The 13,562-nt window shown below is 39.6% G+C and overlaps 3 protein-coding genes across 4 annotated transcripts in view; 2 read left to right on the top strand and 1 right to left on the bottom strand.

The window, feature by feature from the left end:
- pphln1 (periphilin 1) overlaps positions 1 to 5,863 on the bottom strand; it is a 29,131-nt gene extending 23,268 nt beyond the window's left edge. For both annotated transcript variants that reach the window (XM_079552507.1, XM_079552508.1), the window contains exons 1-7: positions 5,760 to 5,863; positions 5,372 to 5,429; positions 5,014 to 5,078; positions 4,664 to 4,882; positions 3,992 to 4,062; positions 2,744 to 2,857; positions 1,183 to 1,343 (exon numbers count right to left, since the gene is read on the bottom strand). In XM_079552507.1, coding sequence (XP_079408633.1) covers positions 1,183 to 1,343; positions 2,744 to 2,857; positions 3,992 to 4,062; positions 4,664 to 4,882; positions 5,014 to 5,078; position 5,372 — 631 coding nt within the window. In that variant the 5' untranslated portion in view covers positions 5,373 to 5,429; positions 5,760 to 5,863. The remainder of the gene's footprint in view (positions 1 to 1,182; positions 1,344 to 2,743; positions 2,858 to 3,991; positions 4,063 to 4,663; positions 4,883 to 5,013; positions 5,079 to 5,371; positions 5,430 to 5,759) is intronic.
- Positions 5,864 to 5,900: 37 nt separating this feature from the next.
- zcrb1 (zinc finger CCHC-type and RNA binding motif 1) lies at positions 5,901 to 7,489 on the top strand. The gene is made up of 7 exons (XM_079551724.1): positions 5,901 to 6,149; positions 6,230 to 6,258; positions 6,351 to 6,462; positions 6,538 to 6,645; positions 6,760 to 6,869; positions 6,943 to 7,018; positions 7,190 to 7,489. The coding sequence occupies exons 1-7, from the start codon at positions 6,066 to 6,068 to the stop codon at positions 7,331 to 7,333; spliced, it is 663 nt and encodes a 220-aa protein (XP_079407850.1). The 5' UTR covers positions 5,901 to 6,065; the 3' UTR covers positions 7,334 to 7,489.
- Positions 7,490 to 8,716: 1,227 nt separating this feature from the next.
- Positions 8,717 to 13,562, top strand: part of yaf2 (YY1 associated factor 2) — a 31,584-nt gene continuing 26,738 nt past the window's right edge. Inside the window, exons 1-2 of the mRNA XM_079552541.1 lie at positions 8,717 to 8,875; positions 9,209 to 9,331. Coding sequence (XP_079408667.1) covers positions 8,850 to 8,875; positions 9,209 to 9,331 — 149 coding nt within the window. The 5' untranslated portion in view covers positions 8,717 to 8,849. The remainder of the gene's footprint in view (positions 8,876 to 9,208; positions 9,332 to 13,562) is intronic.

Genomic DNA, 13,562 nt, shown 5'->3' with positions numbered 1-13,562 from the left:
ATATCCATATGGACCCGATTTAGACTTGACTTAATTATGTGTGGTAAATAAGTTCATATTATAAACTGTGTTTCCTAAAAGTTTCTATTTTCCCCCTTGGCGAGGCCACACCCCCTTCTATGACGAGATGCCGTCTGTATATTGCTGGGTTGCAGGTTGTAGAATGTAATGATGTCATCGGACCCAACGGGGGGCAGGAGCCAGTTTTTCCTATTAAGAGCATTACACCTTCACAAGTTGTAGCTAAAAAGAAAATATATGAATTTAAAAAATTATCATTAATATCAGTCAACTGGGTCCATGATCTTTCTGTACAAGGCCAGAAATTTCCTCCAAAACAAAATAATTTTTCCTCTATATAATATCATAGGCCTTTAGAACGCTGTGATGTCACCTGCGACCCAGCAAATTGCTGAATGAGAAGCCATCATGTGAAGGCATCAATTTTAAACTGTTGCCGTGCCAACCATGTTCAGTCAGTGGGACATGAGTGAGTCAAACTGCTATGAAACTTTACCTCCATCTATGTCACTTCCTGTCAGCAGCTTAAAAATTCAAATAAAAATAACTTTTCTGCCCAACATTTTTTCATTAAAATTGCTGCATCACTGAAATAAAATGATAATGATGCAACGGATGCTATCCTTCTAAATAAGTCATATGTTCAAAGCATCAAAACCTGTCATATGCACTTTAAGTTTATATGTTATTACAGTAACTAGGAGAAATTAGTCTTGAACTATATCAATATGCTCCTTTGGCTATGAATGCATTGTTTTGTTGTAGCAGCACAATAAAAAGATACAAGCTACAATCATTTAACAGGAATCCGCAGACAGCCAGGTAGATGAATAAACAACAAAGTCAGATAAATTGTTGTATGAAGAAATGCCAATTAATCTGACTTTGTTACACATCATTAAAACACCTGCAGCAGTATTTTGTGCGTAATCCTATTTGTGTACAATTCGTGAATCTATCCCTCACCCTCAACTAAGCTGTTCTGCACTCGGCAAACTGTTTTTATGCACTGAAGGTATTTTTAGTTTATAATAAAAGAAGGCATGTCTAGAATACTGCTAGCCTGCTGAAAAAAAAAAGAATACAAATCTCAGCAACTACGTAGGGTACCATGACATTTGGACACCGTTACATCCCTAGAAGAAATGCATCACTACATACTCTTGCTTTGCGCTGCAGGGAATGGCAGATTCTTGGCTCGGTCTGGTGAGTAGCCCCTGCTGCTGACGCTGGAGCCGGAGCGACTGTGCGGGGAGCGGGCCACCTCTCTGCGCACGGGGGAGCGCTCTCTGATGGGAGCAGGGAACGGAGCGGTCTTCCTCCTGAAACACAATCAGAAGAACATCGTGAAAAGACTGAAAAAGTGTTGTGTTACTGAGCGGGAAACGCGTGGTCAAGATTTAGCTTTTATTTTTACCTTTATTGTGCAATTAACGGTATAATGTGCAGGATTTAAGAAGAGGTCATATTTTTATTTTCACTAATGAAAGCATCCAACTGGACTGTTCACACTACTGCCAACAGAAAGCTCAATGCTGCCATCTACCAATTTTAAGAGTACTGCATTAATCCACTATGGCTAGGTATGGGAAAAATACAGTAAATGAGGGTTGCAAACTTAATTCTAATTCCAATTGAATAGTATAGTATAGACATTATAATTACCAAATCATAACAAAGGCTGCATTTTTTTAACATAATTTTATGGAATTTGCAACACAATGTAGGTTTATATAAAGTTTCTCCCTTGTGTTAAAACACTTTATAATAACAACACCTTATCTAGTCTTAATAAATGATGAGTTAACACTTAATTCATCATAAACAATTCATTAGTTAACACTTAATGACTACTTAACTACTACATTTAATGCCTAACTCATAATGAATCGTTTTTCATACTTGACTTATTCCTTTGTTAAGTAGTTATTAAGTGCTAGTCACACTTAGTTAATTAATCATGAACAATGCATTAGTTTTTAACTCATCATTTATAAAGGCTAAATAATGTGTAGTTATTATAAAGCGTTACCAACACTTGGACATATACAGGTTAGAGCTGGGCGATTTCCCCCCCGCAAAAAATCTGTGATTTTTGTGGTTGTAAAAATCGTAAATCGATTTGACCAACCAACTCGATTTTTAAATCCAATCGATTTTTTCATCAGCCCTAATAGAGGTGCTCGTCATACAATCAGAATATCATGAATAGGTGCATTTACCTCTGTTACTCAACTTAAACTGTGAAACTAATATATGATAGACTCATTACATGCAAAGTGAGATAGGTATAGTCTTTCTTTGTTTTAATTTTAGAACAAATTACAAATCTCAGAAAATTAGAACATGTTGAAAATGGACTGTAAGCCACAATCATCAAAATCATAACAAAGGCTTGACATATGTCACTTTGCATGTAGTCTATATCATATATTAGTTTCACATTTTAAGTTGAATTACAGAAGTAAATGCACTTTTTGATTGAAGTAATAATAGTAATACTAAATCATAATCATAATGTAATCACAATAGCAAAACTTTCTAGAAATTAGACATGACCAAATCTGAGCAGACCTACCATAAAGGCTTAACGAATTGAACAATGACGTTATGGATGACACACACAGAAATCCATCTTTGTTTTCAATTTTGTTTGAACTAAAAATACACAGGACCCAAACAGCACTTATTAAGTTATGTTGAGAAGTAAAACAGCTCATACCCGCGGTCGAGGTTGAGAATGGCTTGTACTAATGTGTCCTCTCCGCTCTCTGGAAGGGCTCTTGCAGCTGGGTAGATGCTCTGGCCTCTTACTGCGTGAGACGGTGCACGAGCACTGTGGAAATGAGACACACGCAGGTTCAATATCGAGATCAGAATCAGAATCAGAATCGGTTTTATTGCCATGGTTTGAGAACAGGTTCACAAACTAGGATTTTTTCTCAGTGCAAACGTTCAACATAAAACATATAACATAGAATTAAGATACGTTCAACTGTAAGGTTATGGGTCATGCATTCAGAATATTAAATAAATAAGATATTGACAAGCACTGTCACTGACATGATGAAGGCGTCATCTTAAACACTAGGGAGCTTCAGGGATTATAGAGTCGAGTCTGACCTATACCAGTGAGGGGAGAATGATTCTGGATGAATGATGGAAACGCCAATTAAATAGAAGGCAACATCAGATACTCTATTAATCTATAACTCACAGATATTGCAACAGCAAAGCCTCTCCTATCTCCGGCGTTTGAGTGATAGACATGTTCGCTAATCAGAATCATCAAGTGTGCTGTAAACAAACAAGAACTGGGCAAACTACGCTCTGTTCACGAGGCAGCCCCAGAGCTACGGGACTGAGTGGAGTCGTTTTGGTCTCATCTTTTGTATTTATGTTGTGCAGCATGACGCCAACATTTTAAACAATGAGTGAAGTGATCTCGAATAGCAATAATAGAACTACATCTACTGCAAATACTCAAGAGGTATAAAAGTCGTAATCAAATCAAATAATTCTGCAGCCCTCACAGATATGTTTTTGATGTAAAACATTACATTATATAATGGTCAAAAGCTCAACAGAGAAATAAAGTACATTTGCCAAAACATATGTAGAGTGAGAAACTCAAAGATCATTAGTCTGTCCTAAATAAGTCTTTACAGCTTGTGTTTTAGAACAAAATATTAAGTGCTGTGAAACCCCTGAGACTCCAAATAATGTAGAAATGGTGAGACAAGCTGCAATAGGTCAGAGCAGATGGATTGACGCTTCCTGCAATATAAACTAATAATGTGTTGCGACTTGACCTCATAGACTACAGAGAGAAAACGTTGGGTTGTAAAAGACTGTCCCCTGCTGACCACATAAAATAATAACAATTGACACCATGCCGCAAAACACAGCACACATAAAAAACACAATAGAAAGAAAGATATGTACATCTATACAAATACAAATGATTTACCCAAATTCTAGACTTCTTCCAGCATGAGGATCCTCTCTGGGTCCTCTCTGAGCGGGGTAAGGATACTCTTCCTGCAAGAACAGAAAAGTTACAATGTAAAAGTAATGCACAATATTTCATTTGACCAACTGTTCTCAGGCAAATTGATCTAAACTGCTGTTCACATCCCAGTTCCCATTTATTTTCTATTTTGTGTTAATTTCAGTTGATTAAGCCCATAATGATTAATTGAATAATCAAGTTTCACAGTCCACACAATACAGGTATGTTTAAGAATTAATTATTACAATAATAATAATCTTTGTATGTTAATCAGAACCGAAAGATGTGAAGACAGGCTGCACAACAATATATCACAAAACATATATATCAGGTGACAATGTATCGCAAGAAGCCACAAAACACCTGACTGAGATCAACACATTTTCTATAAAAAAGGCACGGAAATTACAAATTTGGATAATTTCAGTTTTAGTTCTAATTTTCCTAATGTTGTTCCACTTTAGCCTTATCTAATGCTTATTTAGTGTTTGACACAATGTGCTCAAAAATGGAACATACGGAGTTGAAATGGTTAAGTAAAATATCTTTATAGAAATCATGCTCACACATATGGCATATCAAAGCTTTTGTCAATATTGTGCAGCCCTAATGCAATAAATTCACTCTGACCCTTCTTTGAGCTGGAGCTGGACCTGCCCTGCGTTCTGCAGGGAAATGGACATTGTCTGCGTGGTAGCCCCTCTCTTCTGCATGGTAATTGCGTGGACCTGGACCACCGCCGTTTGGGAAAAAGCGTGGAGCACCTTCATACCCACTGCGACCATATTCTTCCTCTGGTCTGTAAGGACCTCTTCTTTCCACTGCACCGGCAGCACGGGGATATGGACCCTTAAAAATGTGCAAGAGAACATAAAAAGGAAGTTTTTCTATAACTTGGTGCTTTACAAAGCAAAAATCACGACATGGCATTGTACTGTAGAACTACATCCAAATGGACGTAATGCAACAAAGTCACTCACCTGTCTATCAGGTATAAAACGTTCTTCATATACTTCCCGTACATTTCGCTCCCTTCTGTAAGCCACTGCAGAGAGAGAAGACGGAAAAAGATATAACATTACCAGCTCACACTGAGCCCTCCACATTACACATTATATTCAATGTTGCCACTCAAATGGCTTCTGTTGCTTGGCTTTTGTCATGCATGGTGGAATGTCACCTGCATAAACAAGTTGACCAAACCATGTGAATATACAGTATATATATATGTATGTATATATACAGTAGCTCACATTTGAGATCAATTGGTTCACTTGGGTGTTGCAATACTTTTCTGGCGAAAAGTAGGATAACACTGTTACCACGTACTATACTTACTTCTGCGTCTCTTAAGGAAATCAGAATGAATCTGGTAGAATTCGTCGTTCAGCACTACCTGCAAAAAAGAGGTCTCAAAGTTAAGACTTTGCCAAACATGTAAAAAGAGTGAGTACCCTACTGTCCAGTCATTTTGATTTCAATTAGCATAAGGTGCATCTTTCAAATGCACAAAGAATAAATATTAACGTAACCGGACAGGACGTGTAGTTACTGATTATGCACAATAACAACCAGATATCAGAGTTACCAAGGAGCTAGCCTTACCAAGCCCCGCACGTTTAGCATTGAAATCTACTGACTTTCTGAATGCAGTCTCTTAAAAGTCACTCACTGATCAACACGACACTGAGAATATCTGAACGAGATAAACTTACAAACGTATTACCTTGATTTTATGCGGTGCAACTTGTAAAATAATCTCACTCTAAGCTATCATTTGTTTAGCCTAGCTTTCCCGGTGGTGCTGATTCATACGTAATCATTGCGCGCACCTGTCCATTGCGTCATCAAGTTGCGCCCGTGGTTCCGTTTGCCATAGTCGTAGCGCTTTGTTTTTACATTTACTGTCCATAAATCGCAGCGCTCATCTGAAAGGAAAGTCGTTGTAAGTGTATAGACGTTATTTTTGCTCAATGCGTGATAAACATAAACCATATCATAGTTGCAATTACATACAAAACATGCGAGCATCATGAGTGGGGGACTGGCACCAAGCAAAAGCACTGTGTATGTCTCGAACTTGCCTTTTTCTCTAACCAACAGTGATCTCCACAAGGTAAAACAAGTTATGATATTTCTCTAATGCAGTATCCTTTTTGTGCATTTATGTATTACACTTTTTTTTTTTTTTTTTAGCTGTTTACCAAGTATGGGAAAGTTGTGAAGTAAGTACCGCCTCCTCATTAGTATCATGAAACTATTATATTACTTGTTTTCCCACAGTTTTCACATTTGACCAATGGCGTGTGAATTTCAGGGTAACGATAGTTAAAGATAAAGACACCCGACAAAGTAAAGGTGTCGCTTTTGTTCTGTTCCTGGACAGAGACTCTGCTCATAACTGTACAAGGGCCATCAATAATAAACAGGTGGGTTCGGTTGGGCACTGTTTATTGTGCAATATCTGTCAGCATTGTTGATTAAAGTATGTTGAAATATTGCAGTTGTTTGGGAGAACTGTAAAGGCAAGTATTGCTAAAGACAATGGACGAGCGACTGAGTTTATAAGGAGACGAAACTACACAGACAAGACCAGATGTTACGAATGTGGGGTCAGTGCCTATTGACTTTCCTGTAACAAAAAACATTTTCTCTTCTCAACACTGTTCCAGCATAATGTGCAGCCAAGTCACTTAACCTTCTATTCTGTCTGTACAATGTACCAGGATTCAGGACACTTAAGCTATGCCTGCCCCAAAAACATGCTTGGTGAGAGGGAACCTCCAAAGAAAAAAGAAAAGAAAAAGAAGAAAAAGTTACAACAGCATGAGCAGCCGTAAGCTTTCTGTTTTTACATAGCGTTTTAAAGTTTATGTTTTGTTTGTTTCTAACTGATGGTTTTATTTCAGTGAAGAAGAGCCAGAAAGTGAGGATGAAGGAGAAGATCCTGCTCTTGACAGTTTGAGTCAAGCCATAGCATTTCAGGTAAGTAGGTGGTTTAATTTGTGTGTTGCTTTTTGTTATTAAGGAATATGGTGTTCTATGGTGATGATACTAATATGTTTGTGTGTATTACTTTACACAACAACATTCTGAGCCTTTTATATTCAAGATTGTACATACATGTATTAACATTTGCTTTATCTGTCTTTTTAGCAAGCATGTATTGAGGAAGAAGATGTAAAACGTACAAGGCAGGTTGTATCTCAAGATGTTGGGCCGTCAACGTCCACAGACTCGAAGAAACCAAGGATCAAGAAGAGTGCGTACTTCAGTGATGAGGAGGAGCTCAGTGACTGACATAACTTTATCGACATGTCACCACTGACGGGAATAATGTTGTTATTGCCATGGATGTATATAGTGTATGAATGTATCAACTGTACTTTTAGATTTCTCCCTAAATTATTTCCAGAGTTGTATGTTTTTGCATATGTCAATTGTAAAATAAATGGACCACTCTTGACTCCATGATGTCTGATGGTGGATGAAATCTGTATCTATAATCTAAAGGTTTTAAACTGTCGACCAGTGTTGCTTGTGAATACATTTTTAAGATTACTAATCGTTCATTGCCCATTGTTAGTTACATTTCCGTGCTTAACTCTTTCATGTGTTGCAGTTTAGATGACCTGTATTGATCTGACAGAGGGTCATTTACTGAGGTAGCTTGATGCAAACATCATACTGTAGCCCAGGGTAGGCAACGTTAGGACCGGGGGCCAAATCCTGCCCTCCAGCACAGAACCTCTGGCCCCCAAGATGAATATGGGAAATATTGTTGTACAAATAAGAGATCAAATACCTGTAGTCTAAAATGTGAGAAATAGTGTCAGTATTTTAAACAGGTCCTGTCAGAACATCCTGCTTGGTCATAATGTTAAACAGTGATTCTCCAGTGGGTCACGGAACCATTTTCAGTGGGTCGTGAGTCTATAGAGAACTTATCTTCATTATTTTCCATCTGAAACTGCATGGAAACACTGTGTCTGTTCAAATGAATGTTGTTGGGTTGTTTTGGTCATAATTTCAGTCTTAAATGGAAATCTACTGCTTGTTCAACAAAAGCTTGTGTAGAAAATACAATATTTTATATGATATATGACAAATTACAGTTTTATTTGGGTCCTCGGCTTATCCGAGGGTAATGGTGGGTCCCAGAGCCCGGCCACTTGGGAACCACTGATGTAAAACATTGGCATTTGCAGAAAATAGTTCTTTACTTTAGGCTAAAAATGTTGAGGTTCGGCCCTTGGGTTTTTTGGCAATAATGAAAATCGCCCCCCCACGAACTTGCTACGCCTATATTTTACGTTTCCGATTGAAACATAAACCAAAACATATATTTGCATAATGTATGTCACAGTCCAGTGACACTGACAATCAGGACACTTATGGGGGTGGTAATGTAGCAGGAGTGTCTCGCTGTGTAATAAAGATGCCAGTAATGGGACGCTATTACGCAAAGTCTCACACAATAAGGTTGCGGCTCAGCGTGTTACTGTTGTTAATTGTAGGGTGATGAGAGAGCTGGCACATTATATTGGTCCATTAAGTAATCCATGTGTAATATGTGTCCGTATGAGCTGATCTGAGAGCGCATGAAGGCGGTGCATGGATTCATCAGGAGGAATGTCAGCCTCGGGAAGTGACGCGCGCGCTGATTGGTCGAGCCGAGTCACGGGACCATTTCCCAAGCGGAGTTTCCACGACAGCTGGAAGCCGAGCAGCAGAAGCGCATCGCTTCTTTCTTAAAATAATAGAAATAACATATCCTGTACTCATCATAGCGCTTCCTGATAAACTGCGGTCTGGCATGGGAGACAAGAGGAGTCCTACAAGGTAAACACAAAGGCGCTGTGTCCTAGATATTCGTGGTGGGGGAGCGGACATTGGCGGAAAAATGGGGTTTCTCCACGGTCTCTCTCCCTCGCTCTCTCAGTGAATGTGTGCGCGTGTGAAAACCTCAGCGCCAATTACAGTGTCGGATCAGCGCGTCTGCAGATGATTTCCCAAATCCTATCAGGCGAGCCCAGATGTGTGCTATTGATAACCTTCCTTGTAGCAAACCGAACTATTTCGGTTCCCACTCGCTCTCCTTTCTTCTCCTGCGTGAACCACTCGCTCCTTGTTTTTAATGAGTTTCCCTTTGCCTTTTTATTTATTGTTTTAAAGGCCGAAGCGTCAACCGAAATCCTCCGACGAGGGGTTGTGGGACTGCAGCGTGTGCACGTACAAGAACACGGCAGAGGCTTTTAAGTGCATGATGTGTGATGTCAGGAAAGGGACATCAACAAGGTAAGCTACGGATGCACATTAGCCACAATGCACTTGGGCTCTGAGGCACTGGAGCTCCCGGGGGGATCAGGGGCTACCCCTCATGAAACCATTTTACCATCACACTTTCTGCAGGCAAATTGTGTTGTACATTCAATGTTAAAGCGCAATGTACAGCACTACAGTCTATTCTTATATTCTGTTTGTAGATTTGTTGTTGTTCTTATTTTTTGTATACAATCAGAATTATGTAGCCTATACGTTTCTGATCACCAAGGTGGAATTCATTTTGCTACAGGCATTGCAATGAAGTACATTTGAATTAGATAAAAAAGACTGCAATTTAAAAATATACATTTCTGAACAAAGTATGATAGTCTAGGTATCACTTACTAAAATCATAAGACTAAGCTGTTTGTACTTGTTCAATGATAATCTATATGAATATGATAAAGACATATCACTCTCAGATATAGAACATATATAGTGCAGTCCTGTGAGGCAACTCCTGCTGTCATATTGGCCTAGACAAAACGTTAGATTGATAGACAGATCGATTGTTTGATAGATATATTGATTGGTTGATTGATTACATGGAGGTGTTGTGTGCTCAGTAGCCAAACTGTTGCATGTTGTCATTTTGATGCCATTAGCAGTTATTTTTGGTAGCAAGTGAAGTAGAAAAAAACAACAAAAAACAGTACACATGTGACTCTGTGCTTTAATAGACAATCAAGCTTCTTCGCAGTGCCAACTCCGTGACTCCTCCAAACTTAATGCTTCACACGGTGCTCGCTGCGTGGTCAACTCCCGCACTTGCGTTTTGGTGCTCGCCCATTTGTGTGTGTGGGAGGCCGACTGGTGAAAAGAGGTTGTCAGAGCAGCTGCCAGACAGACAGCCATAGCTCATTACTATTCAACGGCTTAATCAGCCTGCTGTCATCAGAGACACGCACTTGAGTACAGATGCTCTCTCTCATGCAAATGCTACAAATAACGGCAAACACTGCTCTGCACGAATTAGCCTTTTTTTAATGTGAAGAAAGTCCAGTTTGTTTGATTGGATCGCGACATGTTGATCTTTAGCATGTTGACCCTTCATTATGTCCAGCGATGTTTCCACTTTCGGAAACACATTGGCAAGAACTTTAAACGCCTTCCGATGCTGTAACACATTGGTTATTCAGCATTAGCTATCAGACAGGCGGCAAGGGTTGGTCTTAAAACATGCCTTCACATGTTTAGTTATGTTCTTACCAGGCATTCATTATAACAGCAAAATCCGTTAATGACAACATAGCACATTTATCCTTGCTGGAGACCGGCATAAAGAGCACATTAGCTTCTGAGACCTGTTCATCCTGTTATTTTGAATGTGTAAAATGGGCACCTCATTAAATTTTAATAAACTGTAGACCCGCAGCAGTGCAGAGATTGGATTGATGCAGTCCAGCATTTCAGAAGCTCATATATGCCGCACACACAGGTTATTACCACAGCAAAATGGCCACACAGGTGGTCACAGTTGGTAATGGCCGAACAACACAAACAAGTGCATTTCTCACTGAGCGACTGACGGTGCTAAAGGGCAGGCGACACACTGAATATAAAGTCAGGAAATTGCATATTCCCGCGCTGTTTTCTGAACGAGCGTGACCGAGCTATTACTGAGATAATGAGTAAAATGCTCATGTGTCCAGTGGCTACAGGAAGTCAGAGGCACAGAAGGTCATAGGTGTGTGTTCTTTTCATACAGAGCTCATCACTTAGGGCAAAGAAAGACAAGGTGATCAGTGGCATCTGTAAATTCAAACAATATTCATTTTCAAGTGAACAATATTTATTCAGTGCTTTAGTAATGTATTTAACATATTTTTTGGGGGGGTTTACACATAGTTTACACCATGTTAGATGTTATATGTATCTACTGTAGATCCTTTTAGGCCCGGGTTGAGTCACAATTTGATTTTGATCGAGGCCTGTTGGTTCTTGGAAGTCAGATTTTATATATGGTCGTTCTTGGTGTGAAACGTTTCAGAATAACTTAAAGGAAAAGGCCACCGTTTTTTCATACTGAGATGTGTTCTTACCTGAGCTTAGAGGAGTTGATGCGTAACTGTCTGGTCTTTGTGCGTGCGCTCAGTCACCTGTCAGAAGCTACCACGCTGTTCCACGTTTCCCCTATTTAAATACAGTTTTGTGAAACGTTACACGATCCAAGTCCAGCTACACAAAATTAATGTCGATTTTCTAAGCGGATTAAAAGGGGCATTATATTGTGAGGCGTAATAACACCTGGAGTACTTCGATGATATTACTGCGTGGATGTCGAAGTACTCCAGATGTTATTATGCCTCACAATATAGTTCCCTTTTTTATCCGCTTACAAAAATCGACATGTTTGATTTTGTGTAACTAGACTTGGATCATGTAGCGTTTCACATCAACTCAACTCATCTAAGTCAGGTAAGAACATATCTCAGTATGTCAAAACTGTGGCCTATTCCTTTAACAAGGAAGCTAAGTTTCCTCTCTACAAATTCATCACTGTCAAGTATGTTTTTGTCTACGTCTTTCCTCTATTTTCTATCAGAGACAGTCAACAAAGGCTTGAGTTGCCACGTTTTTGCACATTGTTGAGGGTATTGAAAACCAGCTCATGCTTTTCATGTCTTTCTCAGCTTTCCTTCAGGCCTCTCTAATTATTTGCTTTCGGATTATTTCAGTCTGGTCTCTGTTCTTGGCCACTCAACATATTGCGTATGTGCCTATTTGCCAAGAAAGCCATTCTCTACCCCTTAGGTTGTTTGTTTCTTTAAACTTAACATTCAGAAAATACTTGTAAACTTTGTAAAGGAGGACGATCTGACAAGGCCGATCAATGTTTTTTTTTTTTTTTTGATGAAGAAAAGCTTTAGCACATCCTGCCACCTGGATTTGTTGGGGCAGGGAGAGAGGGAGACATGATCTACTGCAGAGGGCACGCTGCCTGGCTCTGATTGAAAGGCCACTGTAGAGGCCCAGAGTTTGACTGAAGACAGCGATACATCAGCAGGATCAGACACGCTTATCGCCGGGCCGAGGGTAAATGAAGGAGAGACAGGCTGACAAAGATGATCCGTGGCTAATTCCAACAGAAGCGCTGTGTTGAAAGGGAATTTGAAACGTTTATCTTCGCGTGTCGCCAACTGAATCCGTCATTACATGTTTTAGGCAGCCTGTCAGAATTGCTCATGCATACGACTGTTTTATTGCATTTGGCAGAATTTTGAACTAGCGCTGTTAAAGTATGGATTTAAGACTCAAAATTCAGTGCCCCTTTGCATCAACCAACAATAGAGATTCTCGATTAAAACGAAAATGCTATTTCTTTGTCAAAATTTGCAAAAAGAGCCTTTTTCACGTGACATTATTTTCTCGCTATCTTCTTGTGAGTTTCTATGAAGCCTATGGAGAATTATGCAGATCTCTAGCCAATGATATATGCTAGCAATATATAACACAACAATATATAACAACAAAAGCCCTTATAATGTATTGAACATGTAACCTTGTTGTTTAGACCTCACAAACAAACTCTACACAGGATTCTTAAAGGAATAGGCCACCGTTTTTACATACTAAAATATGTTCTTACCTCACTTTAGTCGAGTTAATATATCCCCGTCTGGTCTTTGTCCGTGCGCTCTGTCACGCAAACGGAGCACATACGCAGCTTCTCCCACATGTCACATAGCTCCGAAAAAGCTCACGATAGAAGCTACCAAGCTCTTCCACGTGTTCCCTATTTAAATAAAGTTACGTGAAGTGTTTTCATGCGAAGTATATTTACCCAGAAATGTAGCATGTCGATTTTATAAGCAAATAACGAGGGGTACTATATTGTGAGGCGTAATGATACGAGGAGTAAAACGTCCGCGCAGTAACTCCTAAAGGTTATTGACGGAAGTGAGCGGGGGAAGTCTTTAGGAGTTACTGCGCGGACGCTGTGCTCCTCGTATCATTACGCCTCACAGTAACTTGTTTACCTTAATGAATCCTTTTCGTAGTCCTTCTGGGGGTAATGCAAGTGTTAGTGGGATGATTAGGGGGTCTTTCATCTCCACCTGGTGTCTCTGGTCAGAAAACCACTATTGCAGCTTTCCCCGCTCCGACCCGGAGTCAGCAATTCACACTAATGGAATCACGAAGAAGTAGCTAGCAGGCTAACAGGCAAAGCTAACTGCGGGCTAGCGCCACTTAAACAGTATTT

The sequence above is a fragment of the Gobius niger genome, assembly GCF_951799975.1.
Source record: "Gobius niger genome assembly, chromosome: 2".
NCBI lineage: Eukaryota > Metazoa > Chordata > Actinopteri > Gobiiformes > Gobiidae > Gobius > Gobius niger.
The sequence above is the reverse complement of the archived record's forward strand: the minus strand, read 5'-3'. Positions and strand labels throughout refer to the sequence as shown.